Source organism: Oncorhynchus clarkii, chromosome 20 (genome assembly GCF_045791955.1).
Source record: "Oncorhynchus clarkii lewisi isolate Uvic-CL-2024 chromosome 20, UVic_Ocla_1.0, whole genome shotgun sequence".
In the NCBI taxonomy this organism is placed as follows: domain Eukaryota; kingdom Metazoa; phylum Chordata; class Actinopteri; order Salmoniformes; family Salmonidae; genus Oncorhynchus; species Oncorhynchus clarkii.
Window position 1 is genome coordinate 3,468,966 of NC_092166.1, and position 25,816 is coordinate 3,494,781.

General features: G+C 49.1%; 1 protein-coding gene across 1 annotated transcript in view; it reads left to right on the plus strand.

The window, feature by feature from the left end:
* LOC139376512 (piezo-type mechanosensitive ion channel component 2-like) overlaps window positions 1-25,816 on the plus strand; it is a 178,450-nt gene that overhangs the window by 85,489 nt on the left and 67,145 nt on the right. The window contains exons 11-21 of the mRNA XM_071119199.1: window positions 1,189-1,419; window positions 2,245-2,371; window positions 4,861-5,048; window positions 5,931-6,079; window positions 12,353-12,526; window positions 14,182-14,223; window positions 16,578-16,610; window positions 18,982-19,244; window positions 22,231-22,391; window positions 22,683-22,859; window positions 24,979-25,101. Coding sequence (XP_070975300.1) covers window positions 1,189-1,419; window positions 2,245-2,371; window positions 4,861-5,048; window positions 5,931-6,079; window positions 12,353-12,526; window positions 14,182-14,223; window positions 16,578-16,610; window positions 18,982-19,244; window positions 22,231-22,391; window positions 22,683-22,859; window positions 24,979-25,101 — 1,668 coding nt within the window. The remainder of the gene's footprint in view (window positions 1-1,188; window positions 1,420-2,244; window positions 2,372-4,860; window positions 5,049-5,930; window positions 6,080-12,352; window positions 12,527-14,181; window positions 14,224-16,577; window positions 16,611-18,981; window positions 19,245-22,230; window positions 22,392-22,682; window positions 22,860-24,978; window positions 25,102-25,816) is intronic.

The window sequence follows — 25,816 nt, forward strand, 5'->3', positions numbered from 1 at the left end:
GGGAGCCAGGTTCTGCTGTTGTGCAGTGGTTGCACAGCCTTTCCTCTACAGGGAGCCAGGTTCTGCTGTTGTGCAGTGGTTGCACAGCCTTTCCTCTACAGGGAGCCAGGTTCTGCTGTTGTGCAGTGGTTGCACAGCCTTTCCTCTACAGGGAGCCAGGTTCTGCTGTGGTGCAGTGGTTGCACAGCCTTTCCTCTACAGGGAGACAGGTTCTGCTGTGGTGCAGTGGTTGTACAGCCTTTCCTCTACAGGGAGCCAGGTTTTCCTGTGTCTATCCTTCTCAATGGCAAGGCTGTGCTCACTGAGCCTGTACTTTGTCAAGGTTTTTCTAAGGTTTTGATCACAACCATGGTCAAATATTTAGCCACAGTGTACTGTCTATTTAGGGCCAGATAGCACTGCATTTGGTTTTGTGTTTGTTCTTGTGTTTCCCAATAAGTCATGTAGTTTTAGTTTGACTGTGTTGTAATTTGGTTTATCCTGATTGATTGGATGTTCTGGTCCTGAGACTTCAGTGTGTCAGTAGAACAGGTTTGTGAACTCAGTCCCAGGACAAGCTGGATGAGGGGACTGAGGCTTCAGTGTGTTAGTAGAACAGGTTTGTGAACTCAGTCCCAGGACAAGCTGGATGAGGGGACTTTTCTTTGCCCAGCTCTTGGCATTGCAGGGCTTGGTAGTGATATGAGAGGGGGTCACTGTATTTTAGATGTTTCCAAAACTGAATTGCTCTTTTTTGAGTTTTTATTATTAGTGGATGTTGACCTAATTCTGCCCTGCATGCTTTGTTTGTAGTTTTCCTCTGGACATATATGAGAATCTTACAGAACTCTGCATGCAGGGTTTCAATGGGGTGTTTGTCCCATTTGATGAAATCTTGTTTTGCAAGTGGACCCCACACCTCGCTGCCATAAAGTGCAATTGGTTCAATGACATGTTCAATTAGTTTTAGCCACATTTTAATAGGTATTTTAATTAGCTTTTTAATGTCGTAGAATGCCCTGTGTGCTTTCTCTCTCAGTTCATTCACTGCCTCATTAAGGTGTCCAGTTGAGCTTATTTTTAAACCTCAGTACTTGTAGTGTGTACAGTATATATTTTGTACCAATTCAGAACTTTGATCTAATTCCCTGAGATCTGGATCTTCTCTCTGTTACCCCCCCCTCTCTCTTTCTGTCTCTCCCTCCCCAGGCGTGGAGCATCACGTATGTTAGCTGGCTGACGTTTGTGTTCCTGATGTGGTCGTGTATGTTGTGGATGGTGAGGGACCGTCGTCGTTACACCATGCTAACCTCTCCCTTCATGGTGCTCTACGGGAACCTGCTCATTGTGTTGCAGTACATCTGGAGCTTTGAGCTGCTGGAGCCCGTACCTGGACTCTTCCTCAAGATGGACGTGCCCTTCAGGCAGCTGGGTTCCAAGGTAAACGGGTAGAGACAGAACTGGTCTGAGTAAACAGGTAGAGACAGAACTGTTCTGAGTAAACAGGTAGAGACAGAACTGTTCTGAGTAAACAGGTAGAGACAGAACTGTTCTGAGTAAACGGGTAGAGACAGAACTGTTCTGTGTAAACAGGTAGAGACAGAACTGTTCTGAGTAAACGGGTAGAGACAGAACTGGTCTGAGTAAACAGGTAGAGACAGAACTGTTCTGAGTAAACGGGTAGAGACAGAACTGTTCTGAGTAAACGGGTAGAGACAGAACTGTTCTGAGTAAACAGGTAGAGGCAGAACTGTTCTGAGTAAACAGGTAGAGACAGAACTGGTCTGAGTAAACAGGTAGAGACAGAACTGTTCTGAGTAAACAGGTAGAGACAGAACTGTTCTGAGTAAACAGGTAGAGACAGAACTGTTCTGAGTAAACAGGTAGAGACAGAACTGGTCTGAGTAAACGGGTAGAGACAGAACTGATATGTCTAACTGCTGAGGATGTGAAACCGCTGCCATCTTGGATCAATCAGGTCTCTTTCTAAAATAACATTTATGTGACAGTCTCTCTTGATCCCATTTTATCTCAGTGCTGTTGTCTGTACTTCCTTTGTCTGTAATGATGTCTGTTGTTTGTACTTCCTGTGTCTGTAATGATCTCTGTTGTCTGTACTTCCTGTGTCTGTAATGATCTCTGTTGTCTGTACTTCCTGTGTCTATAATGATGTCTGTTGTCTGTACGTCCTGTGCCAGTGATGATGTCTGCTGTCTGTACTTCCTGTGTCGGTAATGATGTCTGTTGTCTGTTGTCTGTCTCTAGATCCTATGCCTGTTGAGCTTTTGGCTGTTGCTGATACAGACTCTGACAGAGAGACAGGAGGAGCAGAGAGAGGAGGATGCTGTACTCACTGACGTACATGTGGATAACCAACCCAAGAAGAAGAAGGGTCAGAACCAATATCACAGCTGGCCAACAACATACTGTTTTTATCATGTGTGACCGACTGGGTTCAAATCTGGGTTTCCTGCATGCCACAAAACTGTGTTAGCCCGCTGAGCTGACGCCTGGGCATTAGCTCAGGGAGCTAACACAAGTCTTCAGGTCTCAGGCAACGTTATCACAGGAATGACATTACAGCAAATGCTACAATATCCTGTTATCATTTACATCCTGCTATCATTTACATCCTGTTGTCCACACTGCTATCATTGACATCCTGTTGTCCACACTGCTATCATTTACATCCTGTTATCCACACTGCTATCATTTACATCCTGTTGTCCACACTGCCATAATTTACATCCTGTTGTCCACACTGCTATCATTTACATCCTGTTATCCACACTGCTATAATTTACATCCTGTTGTCCACACTGCTATCATTTACATCCTGTTATCCACACTGCTATCATTTACATCCTGTTGTCCACACTGCTATCATTTACATCCTGTTGTCCACACTGCTATCATTTACATCCTGTTGTCCACACTACCATCATTTACATCCTGTTGTCCACACTGCCATCATTTACATCCTGTTGTCCACACTGCTATCATTTACATCCTGTTGTCCACACTGCTAACATTTACATCCTGTTGTCCACACTGCTATCATTTACATCCTGTTGTCCACACTGCTATCATTTACATCCTGTTGTCCACACTGCTATCATTTACATCCTGTTATCCACACTGCTATCATTTACATCCTGTTATCATTTACATCCTGCTATCATTTACATCCTGTTGTCCACACTGCTATCATTTACATCCTGTTATCATTTACATCCTGCTATCATTTACATCCTGTTGTCCACACTGCTATCATTTACATCCTGTTGTCCACACTGCTATCATTTACATCCTGTTATCCACACTGCTATCATTTACATCCTGTTATCCACACTGCTATCATTTACATCCTGTTATCCACACTGCTATCATTTACATCTTGTTATCCACACGGCTATCATTTACATCCTGTTATCCACACTGCTATCATTTACATCCTGTTGTCCACACTGCTGTCATTTACATCCTGTTGTCCACACTGCTATCATTTACATCCTGTTATCCACACGGCTATCATTTACATCCTGTTATCCACACTGCTATCATTTACATCCTGTTGTCCACACTGCCATCATTTACATCCTGTTGTCCACACGGCTATCATTTACATCCTGTTATCCACACTGCTATCATTTACATCCTGTTATCCACACTGCTATCATTTACATCCTGTTATCCACACTGCTATCATTTACATCCTGTTGTCCACACTGCTATCATTTACATCCTGTTATCCACACTGCTATCATTTACATCCTGTTGTCCACACTGCCATCATTTACATCCTGTTGTCCACACTGCCATCATTTACATCCTGTTGTCCACACTGCCATCATTTACATACTGTTGTCCACAGTGCCATCATTTACATCCTGTTGTCCACACTGCTATCATTTACATCCTGTTATCCACACTGCTATCATTTACATCCTGTTATCCACACTGCTATCATTTACATCCTGTTATCCACACTGCTATCATTTACATCCTGTTGTCCACACTGCTATCATTTACATCCTGTTATCCACACTGCTATCATTTACATCCTGTTGTCCACACGGCTATCATTTACATCCTGTTATCCACACTGCTATCATTTACATCCTGTTGTCCACACTGCCATCATTTACATCCTGTTGTCCACACTGCTATCATTTACATCCTGTTATCCACACTGCTATCATTTACATCCTGTTATCCACACTGCTATCATTTACATCCTGTTATCCACACTGCTATCATTTACATCCTGTTGTCCACACTGCTATCATTTACATCCTGTTATCCACACTGCTATCATTTACATCCTGTTGTCCACACTGCCATCATTTACATCCTGTTGTCCACACTGCCATCATTTACATCCTGTTGTCCACACTGCTATCATTTACATCCTGTTGTCCACACTGCCATCATTTACATCCTGTTGTCCACACTGCTATCATTTACATCCTGTCATCCACACTGCTATCATTTACTTCCTGTTATCCACACTGCTATCATTTACATCATGTTGTCCACACTGCTATCATTTACATCCTGTTGTCCACACTGCCATCATTTACATCCTGTTGTCCACACTGCCATCATTTACATCCTGTTGTCCACACTGCCATCATTTACATCCTGTTGTCCACACTGCTATCATTTACATCCTGTTATCCACACTGCTATCATTTACATCCTGTCATCCACACTGCTATCATTTACTTCCTGTTATCCACACTGCTATCATTTACATCATGTTGTCCACACTGCTATCATTTACATCCTGTTGTCCACACAGCTATCATTTACGTACAATTCATCATGTAGGACCACTTACCCGGTATCTCCTGTCTGGTACCTTGTTTATAGAGGAAGAGGAGGATGAGGAAGGAGGGGAGCAGGACATTATGCAGGTTCTGGGGAACATGGTGATGGAGATGCTGGTGAAATACTGGATCTATATCTGTGGAGGGATGTTCTTCTTCGTCAGCTTCGAGGGACGCATGGTCATGTATAAGATCATCTACATGATGCTCTTCCTCTTCTGTGTGGCGCTCTATCAGGTACACGCACGCATGCACACACACACGCACGCACACACACACACACACACACACACACACACACACACACACACACACACACACACACACACACACACACACACACACACACACGCATGTTCATGTATAAGATCATCTACATGATGCTCCTTCTCTTCTGTGTGGCGCTCTATCAGGTACACGCACGCGCACGCACGCACGCACGCACACACACACACACACACATATATAGAAACAGGCATGCATGATACACACACACACACACACACACACACACACACACACACACACACACACACACACACACACACACACACACACACACACACACACACACACACACACACACACACACACACTACCATTCAAAGGTTTGGGGTCACCTGAGCTCAAACCCCAAAGGTCTGGGCAAACAACACAGTAAGAGGGATGAACGTCCCTGTCCCCCCAGCTCAAACCCCAAAGGTCTTGGCAAACAACACAGTAAGAGGGATGAACGTCCCTGTCCCCCCAGCTCAAACCCCAAAGGTCTGGGGAAACAACACAGTAAGAGGGATGAACGTCCCTGTCCCCCCAGCTCAAACCCCAAAGGTCTGGGCAAACAACACAGTAAGAGGGATGAACGCCCCTGTCCCCCCAGCTCAAACCCCAAAGGTCTGGGGAAACAACACAGTAAGAGGGATGAACGCCCCTGTCCCCCCAGCTCAAACCCCAAAGGTCTGGGCAAACAACACAGTAAGAGGGATGAACGTCCCTGTCCCCCCAGCTCAAACCCCAAAGGTCTGAGCAAACAACACAGTGAAACATTTAAACCAACCTGGCGTGTGTCTGTGTGTGTGTGTTGTGTGTCTGTGTGTCTGTGTGTGTGTGTGTTGTCTCCAGGTGCACTATGAGTACTGGAGGAGGATCCTGAAGTACTTCTGGATGTCTGTGGTGGTCTACACCATGCTGGTCCTCGTCCTGGTCTACACCTTCCAGTTTGAGACTTCTCTACCCTTCTGGTCTAACATGACTGGCATGAGCAAAGAGAAGTGAGTCCTAACCCCTGACCCTCCCTACCCTTCTGGTCTAACACGACTGTCATGAGCAAAGAGAAGTGAGTCCTAACCCCTGACCCCTAACCCCTGACCCTCCTTACCCTTCTGGTCTAACATGACTGGCATGAACAAAGAGAAGTGAGTCTTAACCCCTGACCCCTAACCCCTGACCATCCCTACCCTTCTGGTCTAACATGACTGGCATGAGCAAAGAGAAGTGAGTCCTAACCCCTGACCCCTAACCCCTGACCCTCCCTACCCTTCTGGTCTAACATGACTGGCATGAGCAAAGAGAAGTGAGTCCTGATCCCTGACCTCTGGCCCTAAAGTTCACAAAATTGCTAAAGAGAACATTTGCAATGCTCAGACACCTACATTTCTCTATACATTTAGTCCTGCATTAGTGAAAGATGTGATGTATGGTGTGGTCTGTCTCCAGACTGAAGGACCTGGGGTTGAGATGTGATGTGGTCTGTCTCCTGGCTGAAGGACCTGGGGTTGAGATATGATGTGGTCTGTCTCCAGACTGAAGGACCTGGGGTTGAGATATGATGTGGTCTGTCTCCTGGCTGAAGGACCTGGGGTTGAGATGTGATGTGGTCTGTCTCCAGACTAAAGGACCTGGGGTTGAGATATGGTGTGGTCTGTCTCCTGGCTGAAAGACCTGGGGTTGAGATATGATGTTTGGTCTCTGTCTCTCCCCTCCTCTCTCTCCAGACTGAAACACCTGGGGTTGAGATGTGATGTGGTCTGTCTCCAGACTAAAGGACCTGGGGTTGAGATATGGTGTGGTCTGTCTCCTGGCTGAAAGACCTGGGGTTGAGATATGATGTGGTCTGTCTCCTGGCTGAAGGACCTGGGGTTGAGATATGATGTTTGGTCTCTGTCTCTCCCCTCCTCTCTCTCCAGACTGAAGGACCTGGGGTTGAGATATGATGTGGTCTGTCTCGTGGCTGAAGGACCTGGGGTTGAGATATGATGTTTGGTCTCTGTCTCTCCCCTCCTCTCTCTCCAGACTGAAGGACCTGGGGTTGAGATATGATGTGGTCTGTCTCCTGGCTGAAGGACCTGGGGTTGAGATATGATGTTTGGTCTCTGTCTCTCCCCTCCTCTCTCTCCAGACTGAAGGACCTGGGGTTGAGATGTGATGTGGTCTGTCTCCAGACTGAATGACCTGGGGTTGAGATGTGATGTGGTCTGTCTCCAGACTAAAGGACCTGGGGTTGAGATATGATGTGGTCTGTCTCCAGACTGAAGGACCTGGGGTTGAGATAATATGTGGTCTGTTTCCTGGCTGAAGGACCTGGGGTTGAGATATGGTGTGGTCTGTCTCCTGGCTGAAGGACCTGCGGTTGAGATATGGTGTGGTCTGTCTCCTGGCTGAAGGACCTGGGGTTGAGATATGGTGTGGTCTGTCTCCAGACTGAAGGACCTGGGGTTGAGATGTGATGTGGTCTGTCTCCTGGCTGAAGGACCTGGGGTTGAGATATGATGTTTGGTCTCTGTCTCTCCCCTCCTCTCTCTCCAGACTGAAGGACCTGGGGTTGAGATGTGATGTGGTCTGTCTCCAGACTAAAGGACCTGGGGTTGAGATATGGTGTGGTCTGTCTCCTGGCTGAAAGACCTGGGGTTGAGATATGATGTGGTCTGTCTCCTGGCTGAAGGACCTGGGGTTGAGATATGATGTTTGGTCTCTGTCTCTCCCCTCCCCTCTCTCCAGACTGAAGGACCTGGGGTTGAGATATGATGTGGTCTGTCTCCTGGCTGAAGGACCTGGGGTTGAGATATGATGTTTGGTCTCTGTCTCTCCCCTCCTCTCTCTCCAGACTGAAGGACCTGGGGTTGAGATGTGATGTGGTCTGTCTCCAGACTGAATGACCTGGGGTTGAGATGTGATGTGGTCTGTCTCCAGACTAAAGGACCTGGGGTTGAGATATGGTGTGGTCTGTCTCCAGACTGAAGGACCTGGGGTTGAGATATGGTGTGGTCTGTCTCCAGACTGAAGGACCTGGGGTTGAGATATGGTGTGGTCTGTCTCCTGGCTGAAGGACCTGGGGTTGAGATATGATGTTTGGTCTCTGTCTCTCCCCTCCTCTCTCTCCAGACTGAAGGACCTGGGGTTGAGATATGGTGTGGTCTGTCTCCTGGCTGAAAGACCTGGGGTTGAGATATGATGTGGTCTGTCTCCTGGCTGAAGGACCTGGGGTTGAGATATGGTGTGGTCTGTCTCCAGACTGAAGGACCTGGGGTTGAGATATGGTGTGGTCTGTCTCCAGACTGAAGGACCTGGGGTTGAGATATGGTGTGGTCTGTCTCCTGGCTGAAAGACCTGGGGTTGAGATATGATGTGGTCTGTCTCCTGGCTGAAGGACCTGGGGTTGAGATATGGTGTGGTCTGTCTCCAGACTGAAGGACCTGGGGTTGAGATATGGTGTGGTCTGTCTCCTGGCTGAAAGACCTGGGGTTGAGATATGATGTGGTCTGTCTCCTGGCTGAAGGACCTGGGGTTGAGATATGATGTGGTCTGTCTCCAGACTGAAGGACCTGGGGTTGAGATAATATGTGGTCTGTTTCCTGGCTGAAGGACCTGGGGTTGAGATATGGTGTGGTCTGTCTCCTGGCTGAAGGACCTGCGGTTGAGATATGGTGTGGTCTGTCTCCTGGCTGAAGGACCTGGGGTTGAGATATGGTGTGGTCTGTCTCCAGACTGAAGGACCTGGGGTTGAGATGTGATGTGGTCTGTCTCCTGGCTGAAGGACCTGGGGTTGAGATATGATGTTTGGTCTCTGTCTCTCCCCTCCTCTCTCTCCAGACTGAAGGACCTGGGGTTGAGATGTGATGTGGTCTGTCTCCAGACTAAAGGACCTGGGGTTGAGATATGGTGTGGTCTGTCTCCTGGCTGAAAGACCTGGGGTTGAGATATGATGTGGTCTGTCTCCTGGCTGAAGGACCTGGGGTTGAGATATGATGTTTGGTCTCTGTCTCTCCCCTCCCCTCTCTCCAGACTGAAGGACCTGGGGTTGAGATATGATGTGGTCTGTCTCCTGGCTGAAGGACCTGGGGTTGAGATGTGAGACTGAAGGACCTGGGGTTGAGATGTGATGTGGTCTGTCTCCAGACTGAATGACCTGGGGTTGAGATGTGATGTGGTCTGTCTCCAGACTAAAGGACCTGGGGTTGAGATATGATGTGGTCTGTTTCCTGGCTGAAGGACCTGGGGTTGAGATATGGTGTGGTCTGTCTCCTGGCTGAAGGACCTGCGGTTGAGATATGGTGTGGTCTGTCTCCTGGCTGAAGGACCTGGGGTTGAGATATGGTGTGGTCTGTCTCCTGGCTGAAGGACCTGGGGTTGAGATATGGTGTGGTCTGTCTCCTGACTGAAGGACCTGGGGTTGAGATATGATGTGGTCTGTCTCCAGACTGAAGGACCTGGGGTTGAGATATGGTGTGGTCTGTCTCCTGACTGAAGGACCTGGGGTTGAGATATGATGTGGTCTGTCTCCTGGCTGAAGGACCTGGGGTTGAGATATGATGTGGTCTGTCTCCTGGCTGAAGGACCTGGGGTTGAGATATGGTGTGGTCTGTCTCCTGGCTGAAGGACCTGGGGTTGAGATATGGTGTGGTCTGTCTCCAGACTGAAGGACCTGGGGTTGAGATATGATGTGGTCTGTCTCCAGACTGAAGGACCTGGGGTTGAGATATGGGGTGGTCTGTCTCCTGGCTGAAGGACCTGGGGTTGAGATATGGTGTGGTCTGTCTCTTGGCTGAAGGACCTGGGGTTGAGATATGGTGTGGTCTGTCTCCAGACTGAAGGACCTGGGGTTGAGATATGATGTGGTCTGTCTCCTGGCTGAAGGACCTGGGGTTGAGATATGGTGTGGTCTATCTCCAGACTGAAGGACCTGGGGTTGAGATATGGTGTGGTCTGTCTCCTGGCTGAAAGACCTGGGGTTGAGATATGATGTGGTCTGTCTCCTGGCTGAAGGACCTGGGGTTGAGATATGGTGTGGTCTGTCTCCAGACTGAAGGACCTGGGGTTGAGATATGGTGTGGTCTGTCTCCTGGCTGAAAGACCTGGGGTTGAGATATGATGTGGTCTGTCTCCTGGCTGAAGGACCTGGGGTTGAGATATGGTGTGGTCTGTCTCCAGACTGAAGGACCTGGGGTTGAGATATGGTGTGGTCTGTCTCCTGGCTGAAAGACCTGGGGTTGAGATATGATGTGGTCTGTCTCCTGGCTGAAGGACCTGGGGTTGAGATATGATGTTTGGTCTGTTTCCTGGCTGAAGGACCTGGGGTTGAGATATGGTGTGGTCTGTCTCCTGGCTGAAGGACCTGGGGTTGAGATATTATGTGGTCTGTCTCCAGACTGAAGGACCTGGGGTTGAGATGTGATGTGGTCTGTCTCCAGACTGAAGGACCTGGGGTTGAGATATGATGTGGTCTGTCTCCAGACTGAAGGACCTGGGGTTGAGATGTGATGTGGTCTGTCTCCAGACTGAAGGACCTGGGGTTGAGATAATATGTGGTCTGTTTCCTGGCTGAAGGACCTGGGGTTGAGATATGGTGTGGTCTGTCTCCTGGCTGAAGGACCTGGGGTTGAGATATGGTGTGGTCTGTCTCTTGGCTGAAGGACCTGGGGTTGAGATATGGTGTGGCCTGTCTCCTGGCTGAAGGACCTGGGGTTGAGATATGGTGTGGTCTGTCTCCAGACTGAAGGACCTGGGGTTGAGATATGGTGTGGTCTGTCTCCTGGCTGAAAGACCTGGGGTTGAGATATGATGTGGTCTGTCTCCTGGCTGAAGGACCTGGGGTTGAGATGTGATGTGGTCTGTCTCCAGACTGAAGGACCTGGGGTTGAGATATGGTGTGGTCTGTCTCCAGACTGAAGGACCTGGGGTTGAGATATGGTGTGGTCTGTCTCCTGGCTGAAAGACCTGGGGTTGAGATATGATGTGGTCTGTCTCCTGGCTGAAGGACCTGGGGTTGAGATATGGTGTGGTCTGTCTCCAGACTGAAGGACCTGGGGTTGAGATATGATGTGGTCTGTCTCCTGGCTGAAGGACCTGGGGTTGAGATATGATGTGGTCTGTCTCCTGGCTGAAGGACCTGGGGTTGAGATATGGTGTGGTCTGTCTCCTGGCTGAAGGACCTGGGGTTGAGATATGATGTGGTCTGTCTCCTGGCTGAAGGACCTGGGGTTGAGATATGATGTTTGGTCTGTCCTGGCTGAAGGACCTGGGGTTGAGATATGGTGTGGTCTGTCTCTTGGCTGAAGGACCTGGGGTTGAGATATGGTGTGGCCTTTCTCCTGGCTGAAGGACCTGGGGTTGAGATGTGATGTGGTCTGTCTCCAGACTGAAGGACCTGGGGTTGAGATATGATGTGGTCTGTCTCCAGACTGAAGGACCTGGGGTTGAGATATGATGTGGTCTGTCTCCAGACTGAAGGACCTGGGGTTGAGATGTGATGTGGTCTGTCTCCAGACTGAAGGACCTGGGGTTGAGATATGATGTGGTCTGTCTCCAGACTGAAGGACCTGGGGTTGAGATAATATGTGGTCTGTTTCCTGGCTGAAGGACCTGGGGTTGAGATATGGTGTGGTCTGTCTCCTGGCTGAAGGACCTGGGGTTGAGATATGGTGTGGTCTGTCTCCTGGCTGAAGGACCTGAGGTTGAGATATGATTGTGGTCTGTCTCCAGACTGAAGGACCTGGGGTTGAGATATGATGTGGTCTGTCTCCAGACTGAAGGACCTGGGGTTGAGATATGGTGTGGTCTGTCTCCTGACTGAAGGACCTGAGGTTGAGATATGATGTGGTCTGTCTCCTGGCTGAAGGACCTGGGGTTGAGATATGATGTGGTCTGTCTCCTGGCTGAAGGACCTGGGGTTGAGATATGGTGTGGTCTGTCTCCTGGCTGAAGGACCTGGGGTTGAGATAGGGTGTGGTCTGTCTCCTGGCTGAAGGACCTGGGGTTGAGATTTGGTGTGGTCTGTCTCCTGGCTGAAGGACCTGGGGTTGAGATATGATGTATGGTTTGGTCTCTGTCTCTCCCCTCCTCTCTCTCCAGACTGAAGGACCTGGGGTAGCGATATGGTGTGGTCTGTCTCCAGACTGAAGGACCTGGGGTTGAGATATGGTGTGGTCTGTCTCCAGACTGAAGGACCTGGGGTTGAGATGTGGTGTGGTCTGTCTCCAGACTGAAGGACCTGGGGTTGAGATGTGATGTATGGTATGGTCTCTGTCTCTCCCCTCCTCTCTCTCCAGACTGAAGGACCTGGGGCTAGAACAGTTCTCCGTAGCGATGCTCTTCACACGTATCTTCATCCCCACCTCCTTCCTCCTGGTGTGTATCCTTCACCTTCACTACTTCCACGACCACTTCCTGCTGCTCACGGACCTGAAGGATGTGTCCCAAAAACAGGACATCACCATCTACAGGTGAGACTGAGTGACTGACTGTGTTAGCCCACTGAGCTAAAGTTTAGGACTAGTTGTCAATACAGGGAGATAACATGAGTCTCAGCACCATCTACAGGTGAGACTGAGTGACAGACCAGGGGCTTTGAACCATGTGTTACGTTAGCCCACTGAGCTAAAGCCTAGGCATTAGTTTGGGGAGCTAACATGAGTTTCAGCACCATCTACAGATGAGCTGACTGGGGGTTGAACCCTGATACTGCTATAGACTAGGTTAACCCACTGAGCTAAAGCCTGGGCATTAGTTTGGGGTGCTAACATGAGTTTGTGGCAGAATCTAAAGGTGAGCTGGGTGACTGGCTCTGAGCCCAGAAATGGTTTAACTAATTTTGACATGTTTATGTCCTGGGATTAACTGGGTGGTCTGTGTTTCTGATATCATGCTGTCATTATAACTACCTCATTTAGGGGGTTATTTCACAGAGAAATGATGAAACTGTAGTGGTCTGTGTAGGTCTGTGTGGTGGTCTGTGTAGTGGTCTGTGTGGGGGTCTGTGTAGTGGTGGTCTGTGTAGTGTTCTGTGTAGTGGTCTGTGTAGTGGTGGTCTGTGTAGTGGTCTGTGTAGTTTTGGTCTGTCTAGTAGTCTGTGTGGTGGTCTGTGTTGTGGTCTGTGTGGTGGTGGTCTGTGTGGTGGTCTGTGTAGTGGTCTGTGTAGTTTTGGTCTGTCTAGTAGTCTGTGTGGTGGTCTGTGTTGTGGTCTGTGTGGTGGTGGTCTGTGTAGTAGTCTGTGTAGTGGTGGTCTGTGTAGTGGTCTGTGTAGTTTTGGTCTGTCTAGTAGTCTGTGTGGTGGTCTGTGTTTTGGTCTGTGTGGTGGTGGTCTGTGTAGTAGTCTGTGTAGTGGTGGTCTGTGTAGTGGTGGTCTGTGTAGTGGTAGTCTGTGTAGTGGTCTGTGTAGTGGTCTGTGCAGTGGTCTGTGTAGTAGTCTGTGTAGTGGTCTGTGTGGTAGTCTGTGTAGTGGTCTTGGTAGTAGTCTGTGTGGTGGTCTGTGTGGTAGTCTGTGTAGTGGTAGTCTGTGTGGTAGTCTGTGTAGTGGTGGTCTGTGTAGTGGTGTGTGTAGTGGTGGTCTGTGTAGTGGTCTGTGTAGTGGTGGTCTGTGTCATGGTGGTCTGTTTAGTGGTGGTCTCTGTCGTGGTAGTCTGTGTGGTAGTCTGTGTAGTGGTAGTCTGTGTAGTGGTGGTCTGTGTAGTGGTGGTCTGTGTGGTTGTCTGTGTAGTGGTAGTCTGTGTGGCAGTCTGTGTGGTGTTAGTCTGTGTGGTGGTCTGTGTAGTGGTCTGTGTGGTGGTCTGTGTTGTGGTCTGTGTGGTGGTCTGTGTAGTGGTCTGTGTGGTGGTCTGTGTGGTGGTCTGTGTGGTGGTCTGTGTGGTGGTCTGTGTGGTGGTCTATTGGTTTCTCATCCATTTCCTACTTGATTATCATCTGCCCTTTTTTCTGCTTCCCTTGTCTTTCTAATCTACTGCCATCTGTCATCTCTCCTCCTCCTCGGTCATCTCTCCTCCTCCTCGGTCATCTCTCCTCATCCTCGGTCATCTCTCCTCCTCCTCGGTCATCTCTCCTCCTCCTCGGTCATCTCTCCTCCTCCTCGGTCATCTCTCCATTCCTACCTCTCCTCATACAGTAATGCTAAAGTCAATGGCCGTGTGTATCTGATCGTGAATAGGTGGGTAACTGCCTGCTTTCTGTTCCCTCCCTCACATGTCCCTCCCTCGCTCCCACATTCCCTCCTTCCCTCCCTCCATCACCCTTCTCTCCCTCCCATGTTCCCTCCCTCAATCATCCCTCCCTCCCACGTTCCCTCCCTCCCTCCATCATCCTTCTTTCCCTCCCATGTTCCCCCCCTCAATCATCCCTCCCTCCCACGTTCCCTCCCTCCCTCCATCATCCTTCTCTCCCTCCCATGTTCCTTCCCTCCCACATTCCATCCCTCCCTCCATCATCCCTCTCGCCCTCCCATCATCCCTCTCTCCCTCCATCATCCCTCTCTCCCTCCCATGTTCTCTCCCTCCATCATCCCTCTCTCCCTCCATCATCCTTCTCTCCCTCCCATGTTCCCTCCCTCCATCATCCCTCCCTCCCACATTCCATCCCTCCCTCCATCATCCTTCTCTCCCTCCCATGTTCCCCCCCTCAATCATCCCTCCCTCCCACGTTCCCTCCCTCCCTCCATCATCCTTCTCTCCCTCCCATGTTCCCTCCCTCCATCATCCCTCCCTCCCACATTCCATCCCTCCCTCCATCATCCCTCTCGCCCTCCCATCACCCCTCTCTCCCTCCATCATCCCTCTCTCCCTCCCATTTCCCCTCCCTCAATCATCCCTCCCTCCCACGTTCCCTCCCTCCCTCCATCATCTTTCTCTCCCTCCCACGTTCCTTCTCTCCCTCCACCACCCCTCACCCTCCCACCTTCCCTCCCTCCATCATCCTTCCCTCCCTCCCACGTCCCTCCCTCCCACGTTCCCTCCCTCCCTCCATCATCCTTCCCTCCCTCCCACGTTCCCTCCCTCCATCCTCATCCCCACTATTAGTTTGATTTACCTTCCTCTTCCTCAGTCAACTTCTCCTCTCCATCATCTCTTCTTCTCTCATCCTCTGTACCTTCAGCCCCCTAGTATCTGAATAGCCCTGTCCTACAGCCCTGTCCCACAGCCCTGTACTACAGCCCTGTACTACAGCCCTGTCTTTCCCTGCCCTGGTACCTACCTTCCCTCTGAAACGGTTTGGTCCTACAGCTCTGTCCTACAGCCCTGTCTCACAGCCCTGTACTACAGCCCTGTCTTTCCCTGCCCTGGTACCTACCTTCCCTCTGAAACATTTTGGTCCTACAGCCCTGTCCCACAGCCCTGTCCTACAGCCCTGTCCCACAGCCCTGTACTACAGCCCTGTCCCACAGCCCTGTCCCACAGCCCTGTACTACAGCCCTGTCTTTCCCTGCCCTGGTACCTACCTTCCCTCTGAAACGGTTTGGTCCTATGCCCTGTCCCACAGCCCTGTCCTAAAGCCCTGTTGGTACACACAAAACCACTGTTAACCTCCAAGCCAACCTACTCTACCTGAAAAACCACTGTTAACCTCCAAGCCAACCTACTCTACCTGAAAAACCACTGTTAACCTCCAAGCCAACCTACTCTACCTGAAAAACCACTGTTAACCTCCAAGCCAACCTACTCTACCTGAAAAACCACTGTTAACCTCCAAGCCAACCTAAACTACCTGAAAAAACACTGTTAACCTCCAAGCAAGTTCTCCAGCTGCACCGTCGAGAGCATCTTGACTGGCTGCATCACCGCTTGGTATGGCAACTGCACCACCCTTTGACCGCAAAGCTCCCTGGTATTCTGGCCTTATGATTGTTAACCTGTTTTTCTCACATCGGTCATGGAGAGTGAGATAACAGTCATCCGGAAAACAGGAGCCCTCACGCAAGGCACAGTGTTATATTCCACGAATCGAGCATAAAAGGCATTTAGCTCGTTTGGGAGTTCTGCGTCACTTTTGCAGTCTGTTATTGTCTGAAAGCCTTGCCTCATACTTTCTTTTCTACTCTCCTGAAAATTAGTATTAAAACACTCCAAAACGCGCCCTTCCCTTCCCTTGTAGCACGTTCCTCTTCAAAAAACAAATCCTTTCCTTGAAACTTTTTCCCTGGTCTTCTGTGGCCTGTAGTAGCATGTTAGCACCAACCTAATGATCTGTGACCTATACTGTGTCTGTCAATCAACTGTTTGTTGACAATCTCTTTGCTTTCTCTCTCTCTGTCTCTCTCTCTCTCTTTCTTTCTCTCTCTCTCTCTCTCTCTCTCTCTCTCTCTCTCTCTCTCTCTCTCTCTCTCTCTCTCTCTCTCTCTCTCTCTCTCTCTCTCTCTCTCTCTCTCTCTCTCTCTCTCCTTCCTGTGTTTATCGTTCTCTCTCTCTCTCTCTCTGTCTCTCTCTCTCTCTCTCTCTCTCTCTCTCTCTCTCTCTCTCTCCTTCCTGTGTTTATCGTTCTCTCTCTGTAACATTGTTGTTATCTGAGCAGCATCAAGGAAACATGTTTTCCTCCACAGAGCAAGTAAGTCTGAATCTCCAATGATAAATTAAATGCTTGCCCTGACCTGCAAGCCAACCCTGACCTCTAACCTCCGATCCTATGACACATTGCCTGAGACTGAGGGAGATATTCTGTTTAGAGTTGCTTCCCAAGTGGCTCCCTATACTCTATACTATATTAGTGCACTGCTTTAGACCAGGGCCCATAGGGTAGTGCACTACAATAGACCAGGGCCCATAGGGGTAGTGCACTACAATAGACCACGACCCATAGGGGTAGTGCACTACAATAGACCAGGGCCCATAGGGTAGTGCACTACAATAGACCAGGGCCCATAGGGGTAGTGCACTACAATAGACCAGGGCCCATAGGGTAGTGCACTACAATAGACCAGGGCCCATAGGGGTAGTGCACTACAATAGACCAGGTCCCATAGGGTAGTACACTACAATAGACCAGGGCCCATAGGGTAGTGCACTACAATAGACCAGGGCCCATAGGGGTAGTGCACTACAATAGAAAAGGGCCCATAGGGGTAGTGCACTACAATAGACCAGGGCCCATAGGGTAGTGCACTACAATAGAAAAGGGCCCATAGGGGTAGTGCACTACAATAGACCAGGGCCCATAGGGTAGTGCACTACAATAGAAAAGGGCCCATAGGGGTAGTGCACTACAATAGACCAGGGCCCATAGGGTAGTGCACTACAATAGACCAGGGCCCATAGGGTAGTACACTACAATAGACCAGGGCCCATAGGGGTAGTGCACTACAATAGACCAGGGCACTACAGTATAGGGTAGTGCACTACAATAGACCAGGGCCCATAGGGGTAGTGCACTACAATGGACCCGGGCCCATCGGGTAGTGCACTACAATAGACCAGGGCCCATAGGGTAGTGCACTACAATAGACCAGGGCCCATAGGGGTAGTGCACTACAATGGACCAGGGCCCATAGGGTAGTGCACTACAATAGACCAGGGCCCATAGGGGCCCATAGTGCACTACAATAGACCAGGGCCCATAGGGGTAGTGCACTACAATAGACCAGGGCCCATAGGGTAGTACACTACAATAGACCAGGGCCCATAGGGTAGTGCACTACAATAGAAAAGGGCCCATAGGGGTAGTGCACTACAATAGACCAGGGCCCATAGGGTAGTACACTACAATAGACCAGGGCCCATAGGGGTAGTGCACTACAATAGACCAGGGCCCATAGGGGTAGTGCACTACAGTAGACCAGGGCCCATAGGGTAGTGCACTACAATAGACCAGGGCCCATAGGGGTAGTGCACTACAATAGACCAGGGCCCATAGGGTAGTGCACTACAATAGACCAGGGCCCATAGGGTAGTGCACTACAATAGACCAGGGCCCATAGGGGTAGTGCACTACAATGGACCAGGGCCCATAGGGTAGTGCACTACAATAGACCAGGGCCCATAGGGTAGTGCACTACAATAGACCAGGGCCCATAGGGGTAGTGCACTACAATGGACCAGGGCCCATAGGGTAGTGCACTACAATAGACCAGGGCCCATAGGGGTAGTGCACTACAATAGAAAAGGGCCCATAGGGGTAGTGCACTACAATAGACCAGGGCCCATAGGGTAGTACACTACAATAGACCAGGGCCCATAGGGGTAGTGCACTACAATAGACCAGGGCCCATAAGGTAGTGCACTACAATAGACCAGGGCCCATACGGGTAGTGCACTACTTTAGACCAGGGCCCTTAGGGGTAGTGCACTACTTTAGACCAGGGTCTATAGGGGTAGGGTGCCATTTCATGTGCAGCCCAGGTGTCTCCCTCTCTTCTCTCCTATTACCATTGATCTATATTGAGAGAAGAAGAAACTGAAGTATGCCAGAGTGTAAAACTGACTTTTATTTTGAAGTATGCCAGAGTGTAAAACTGACTTTTATTTTGAAGTATGCCAGAGTGTAAAACTGACTTTTATTTTGAAGTATGCCAGAGTGTAAAACTGACTTTTATTTTGAAGTATGCCAGAGTGTAAAACTTACTTTTATTTTGAAGTATGCCAGAGTGTAAAACTGACTTTTATTTTGAAGTATGCCAGAGTGTAAAACTGACTTTTATTTTGAAGTATGCCAGAGTGTAAAACTGACTTTTATTTTGAAGTATGCCAGAGTGTAAAACTGACTTTTATTTTTGAAGTAAGCCAGAGTGTAATACGGACTTTTATTTTGAAGTATGCCAGGAATGTGCTTATTGCTTTATATGGAACACGATGCTGTTTAATTCTGCTCTGCTGTTAGTGGCCATATACACATGGCTGTTACTCCCATCCTAACATCTGCTTGATACTGCGTGTGTGTGTGTGTCGTGTGTTGTTGTGAATCTAAACACCGTCTCCCGCCCCAGATTGGTACACCAGGATGGAAGCCTGGCTGACATCACCATGCTCTATTCTGGAGAAGGAGTGATACGGGAGGAGGAAGAGGAGAGAAACCCGATGAAGGAGAAGAATGGAGGGATGAAGCAGAAAGGAGGACTCTCGCAGTCTATAGACCCATGTCGGTCGTTCAACAAGTCTTTTGAGTCCAGATCCAGTTCAGGGCCGGGGAAGAGTGGCGACTGTAGTGTGGGAACTGAGCCAGAGCCCTCCACAGAACACACTACCTCAGGTATACAGAGCACACTACCTCAGGTATACAGAACACACTACCTCAGGTATACAGAACACACTGCCTCAGGGGAAGAGTGGCGACTGTAGTGTGGGAACTGAGCCAGAGCCCTCCACAGAACACACTACCTCAGGTATACAGAACACACTACCTCAGGTATACAGAACACACTACCTCAGGGGAAGAGTGGCGACTGTAGTGTGGGAACTGAGCCAGAGCCGTCCACAGAACACACTACCTCAGGTATACAGAACACACTACCTCAGGTATACAGAACACACTACCTCAGGTATACAGAACACACTACCTCAGGTATACAGAACACACTACCTCAGGGGAAGAGTGGCGACTGTAGTGTGGGAACAGAGCCAGAGCCCTCCACAGAACACACTACCTCAGGTATACAGAACACACTACCTCAGGTATACAGAACACACTACCTCAGGAACACAGAACATAGAACATAGAATATAGAACAGACTACCTCATGTACACAGAACATAGAACATAGAATATAGACTACCTCAGGTACACAGAACATAGAACATAGAATATAGAGTACCTCAGGAACACAGAACATAGAACATAGAATATAGAGTACCTCAGGAACACAGAACATAGAACATAGAATATAGAGTACCTCAGGAACACAGAACATAGAACATAGAATATAGAGTACCTCAGGAACACAGAACATAGAACATAGAATATAGAGTACCTCAGGTACACAGAACATGTTCTTTCTCATGCCATACATTTTGACCAGATGTTACAGTTCTTGCCAAATGTAGTCTGCTATATGGGGGAATATGGGGTCATTTCTGATTAGCCTTCAGCCTTTACTATAATGGATTAGGTGTATTTGGAGACAGCGCCACTATGTTCTGTTCAATATATAAACATGGGCGCCTGGACTGGACTGACTGACTGTTTGGCGGACGGGCTGACTGACTGGCCAGCTGGCTGGCCGACTGATTGATTGACTGACTGGCTGATGGTTGGCTGACTGGCTGGCTGGCTGACTGGCTGACTGATGGGCAGATTGTTTCAACTGTTCTGCCTGCGGCTATGGAACCAGACCTGTTCACCGGATGTGCTACCTGTCCCAGACCTGCTGTTTTCAACTCTCTAGAGACAGCAGGAGAGGTGGAGATACTCTGAATGATCGGCTATGGAACCCAGACCTGCTGTTTTCAACTCTCTAGAGACAGCAGGAGCGGTAGAGATACTCTGAATGACCGGCTATGAAAAGCCAACTGACATTTACTCCTGAGGTGCTGACCTGATGCACCCTCGACAACCACTGTGATTATTATTATTTGACCATGCTGGTCATTTATGAACATTTGAACATCTTGGCCATGTTCTGTTATAATCTCCACCCGGCACAGCCAGAAGAGGACTGGCCACCCCTCATAGCCAGGTTCCTCTCTAGGTTTCTTCCTAGGTTCTGGCCTTTCTAGTGAGTTTTTTCTAGCCACCGTGCTTCTACACCTGCATTGCTTGCTGTTTGGGGTTTTAGGCTGGGTTTCTGTACAGCACTTTGAGATATGAGCTGATGTAGGCTTTATAAATACATTTGATTTGAATTTGATTTGATTGACTGACTGACTGACTGGCTGACTATTGGCTGACTGGCTGACTGATTGGTTGACTGACTGACTGGCTGACTGATTGCTTCCTGTCTCGTCCTGTTCCTGTCAGACCTAAATAATAAGTGGCCCCTGGTGGTGGACTGTCTGACTGACTGACTGGCTGACTGATTGCTTCCTGTCTCGTCCTGTTCCTGTCAGACCTAAAGAATAAGTGGCCCCTGGTGGTGGACCGTCTGACTGACTGACTGACTGACTGATTGCTTCCTGTCTCGTCCTGTTCCTGTCAGACCTAAAGAATAAGTGGCCCCTGGTGGTGGACTGTCAGACTGACTGACTGACTGACTGATTGCTTCCTGTCTCGTCCTGTTCCTGTCAGACCTAAAGAATAAGTGGCCCCTGGTGGTGGACCGTCTGACTGACTGACTGACTGACTGACTGACTGCTTCCTGTCTCGTCCTGTTCCTGTCAGACCTAAAGAATAAGTGGCCCCTGGTGGTGGACCGTCTGACTGACTGACTGGCTGACTGACTGACTGACTGACTGGCTGACTGATTGCTTCCTGTCTCATCCTGTTCCTGTCAGACCTAAAGAATAAGTGGCCCCTGGTGGTGGACCGTCTGACTGACTGACTGGCTGACTGACTGATTGCTTCCTGTCTCGTCCTGTTCCTGTCAGACCTAAAGAATAAGTGGCCCCTGGTGGTGGACCGTCTGACTGACTGACTGACTGACTGATTGCTTCCTGTCTCGTCCTGTTCCTGTCAGACCTAAATAATAAGTGGCCCCTGGTGGTGGACTGTCTGACTGACTGGCTGACTGACTGATTGCTTCCTGTCTCGTCCTGTTCCTGTCAGACCTAAAGAATAAGTGGCCCCTGGTGGTGGACCGTCTGACTGACTGACTGGCTGACTGACTGATTGCTTCCTGTCTCGTCCTGTTCCTGTCAGACCTAAAGAATAAGTGGCCCCTGGTGGTGGACCGTCTGACTGACTGACTGACTGGCTGACTGACTGCTTCCTGTCTCGTCCTGTTCCTGTCAGACCTAAAGAATAAGTGGCCCCTGGTGGTGGACCGTCTGACTGACTGACTGACTGATTGCTTCCTGTCTCGTCCTGTTCCTGTCAGACCTAAATAATAAGTGGCCCCTGGTGGTGGACTGTCTGACTGACTGACTGACTGACTGATTGCTTCCTGTCTCGTCCTGTTCCTGTCAGACCTAAAGAATAAGTGGCCCCTGGTGGTGGACCGTCTGACTGACTGACTGGCTGACTGACTGCTTCCTGTCTCGTCCTGTTCCTGTCAGACCTAAAGAATAAGTGGCCCCTGGTGGTGGACCGTCTGACTGACTGACTGGCTGACTGACTGCTTCCTGTCTCGTCCTGTTCCTGTCAGACCTAAAGAATAAGTGGCCCCTGGTGGTGGAGCGTCTGACTGTGCTGTTCCTCACGTTCCTGGAATATTTCCACAAGCTTCAGCTCTTCATCTGGTGGCTCCTAGAGATGCACATCGTCAAGATCGTCTCCTCGTGCATCATACTGGTCTCTGTCAAGGAGGTAACACTGTCACTATTTTGTTGATTCATTTATCCTTTATTTAACCCAGAAGTCCCTGTAGATGAGAAACTATTGTTTGTTTCCCGAGGAAAACCTGGCCTATTGGAGCAACATACAGTCAAGTGTTAAAAAGTGACATTTCCTGCATGTCACAAGACTGTGTTCGCTCACTGAGCTGAAGCCTAGGTAATCCTGGAGGTTGATGTGTTATGTCTCTGGCAGGTGTCCTTGTTCAACTACGTGTTCCTGGCGTGCTGGGCCTTCGCTCTAACTGTTTCTCCTCTCTGGCAGGTGTCCTTGTTTAACTACGTGTTCCTGGCGTGCTGGGCCTTCGCTCTACCCTTCAGTCAGTTCAGACCCCTGGCCTCCAGTATCTGTACAGTCTGGACCTGTGTTATCATCGTCTGTAAGATGTCGTACCAGCTGGAATCTATACAACCTGCCTCTTACTCCAAGAACTGCTCCATGGTGAGTAGGGTGGGTTGGTGGGTCGGTGGGTGGGTTGGCCGGTGGGTCGGTGGGTCAGTAGGTCGGTGGGTGGGTTGGCCGGTGGGTCGGTCGGTCGGTGGATGGGTGGGTTGGTCGGTGGGTCGGTGGGTGAGTGAGTGGGTGGGTTGGTGGGTGGGTGGGTCAGTGGGTGGGTTAGTGGGTGGGTCGGTGGGTGAGTGAGTGGGTTGGTTGGTTGGTTGGTTGGTGGATTGGAGGGTTGGTGGTTGGTTGGTGGATTGGTTGGTTGTTGGTTGGTGGGTGAATTGGTGGGTTGAATGGTTGGTTGGTTGGTGCTTTGGTAGGTTGAATGGTTGGTTGGTTGGTGCTTTGGTGGGTGGTTTGGTTGGTTGCTGGATTGGTGGGTGGATTGGTGGGTTGTTGGTTGGTGGATTGGTGGGTGGATTGGTTGTTTGGTTGGTGGATTGGTTGTTGGATTGGTGGGTTGTTGGTTGGTTGGTTGGTGGATTGGTTGGTTGGTTGGTTGGTAGATTGGTGGGTGGATTGGTTGGTTGGTTGGTGGATTGGTTGGTTGGTGGATTGGTAGGTGGATTGGTTGGTTGGCGGATTGGTTGGTATGTTGGTTGGTGGATTGGTGGGTTGTTGGTTGGTTGGTGGATTGGTTGGTTGGTTGGTGGGTTGATTGGTGGATTGGTTGGTGGGTTGGTGGGTGGGTTGGTTGGTGGATTGGTGGATTGGTAGGTGGATTTTTGGTTGGTTGGTGGATTGGTGGGTGGGTGGATTGGTGGGTTGTTCGTTGTTGGTTGGTTGGTGGATTGGTTGGTGGGTGGATTGGTGGGTTGTTCGTTGTTGGTTGGTTGGTGGATTGGTTGGTTGGTTGGTGGGTGGGTCGGTGGATTGGTGGGTTGTCGGTTGGTTGGTTGGTGGATTGGAGGGTTGGTGGTTGGTTGGTGGATTGGTTGGTTGTTGGTTGGTGGGTGAATTGGTGGGTTGAATGGTTGGTTGGTTGGTGCTTTGGTAGGTTGAATGGTTGGTTGGTTGGTGCTTTGGTGGGTGGTTTGGTTGGTTGCTGGATTGGTGGGTGGATTGGTGGGTTGTTGGTTGGTGGATTGGTGGGTGGATTGGTTGTTTGGTTGGTGGATTGGTTGTTGGATTGGTGGGTTGTTGGTTGGTTGGTTGGTGGATTGGTGGGTGGATTGGTTGTTTGGTTGGTTGGTAGATTGGTGGGTGGATTGGTTGGTTGGTTGGTGGATTGGTTGGTTGGTGGATTGGTAGGTGGATTGGTTGGTTGGCGGATTGGTTGGTATGTTGGTTGGTGGATTGGTGGGTTGTTGGTTGGTTGGTGGATTGGTTGGTTGGTTGGTGGGTTGATTGGTGGATTGGTTGGTGGGTTGGTGGGTGGGTTGGTTGGTGGATTGGTGGATTGGTAGGTGGATTTTTGGTTGGTTGGTGGATTGGTGGGTGGGTGGATTGGTGGGTTGTTCGTTGTTGGTTGGTTGGTGGATTGGTTGGTGGGTGGATTGGTGGGTTGTTCGTTGTTGGTTGGTTGGTGGATTGGTTGGTTGGTTGGTGGGTTGTTGATTGGTTGGTTGGTGGATTGGTGGGTGTGGTGGATTGGTGGGTGTGGTCAATTGATTGATTGGTTTCAGTGTCTTACCTGTCTCAGGTACTAAAAGTAGAGTTTCTCAATTCAGGTCCCCGAGCAAAAGACTCAAAGATATTTAAACATACTTTTAAAAATCTAAACATACTTATTTAAATCTAAACATATGTATTTAAATCTAAACATACTTATTTAAATCTAAACATACTTATTTAAATCTAAACATACGTATTTAAATCTAAACATACTTATTCACTCTTATGGAAATAGATACCAAGAAGGCTGTAACCATACGTATGACTGACTCCGGTTCTGACTCCGGTTCTGACTCCGGTTCTGACTCCGGTTCTGACATCGGTTCTAACTCCGGTTCTAACTCCGGTTCTGACTCCAGTTCTAACTCCGGTTCTGACTCCGGTTCTGACTCCGGTTCTGACTCCGGTTCTGACTCCGGTTCTGACTCCGGTTCTAACTCCGGTTCTGACTCCGGTTCTAACTCCGGTTCTGACTCCGGTTCTGACTCCTCTTCCTCCCCAGCCAATGAACTACACAGAGAAACAGAGAGAAGAGATGAAAGACTCTCTGCTGTACAAGGAGCCAGTAGACCCTTCCAACTGGGTCGGTCTCAACAAGTTCAACCCTCTACTGGAGAACCTCAGGGTGAGCTAATGTCTATTTATCTCTATATGAAGATATTCATATAATATAGCATCGGACATGCAAACAAAGAAAAGAGTTATCAAACAAGATAGAAAACTCATACACTCAGTTTTTCCCGACATCTGACTTTGATAAATCTCGGAATCCAGGATGTTGGGAGAGACAAACTTTCGTTATCTGTCCGGAAGGACCAGCCTGACTCGGGTTTATACTGAACATCTACCTCTACGAACTGAGTCAGGGTTATAACGTCTACCTCTATGAACTGAGTCAGGTTTATACTGAACATCTACCTCTATGAACTGAGTCAGGGTTATAACGTCTACCTCTATGAACTGAGTCAGGTTTATACTGAACATCTACCTCTATGAACTGAATCAGGTTTATACTGAACATCTACCTCTATGAACTGAGTCAGGGTTATAACATCTACCTCTATGAACTGAGTCAGGGTTATAACATCTACCTCTATGAACTGAGTCAGGGTTATAACATCTACCTCTATGAACTGAGTCAGGGTTATAACATCTACCTCTATGAACTGAGTCAGGTTTATACTGAACATCTACCTCTATGAACTGAATCAGGTTTATACTGAACATCTACCTCTATGAACTGAGTCAGGGTTATAACATCTACCTCTATGAACTGAGTCAGGGTTATAACATCTACCTCTATGAACTGAGTCAGGGTTATAACATCTACCTCTATGAAC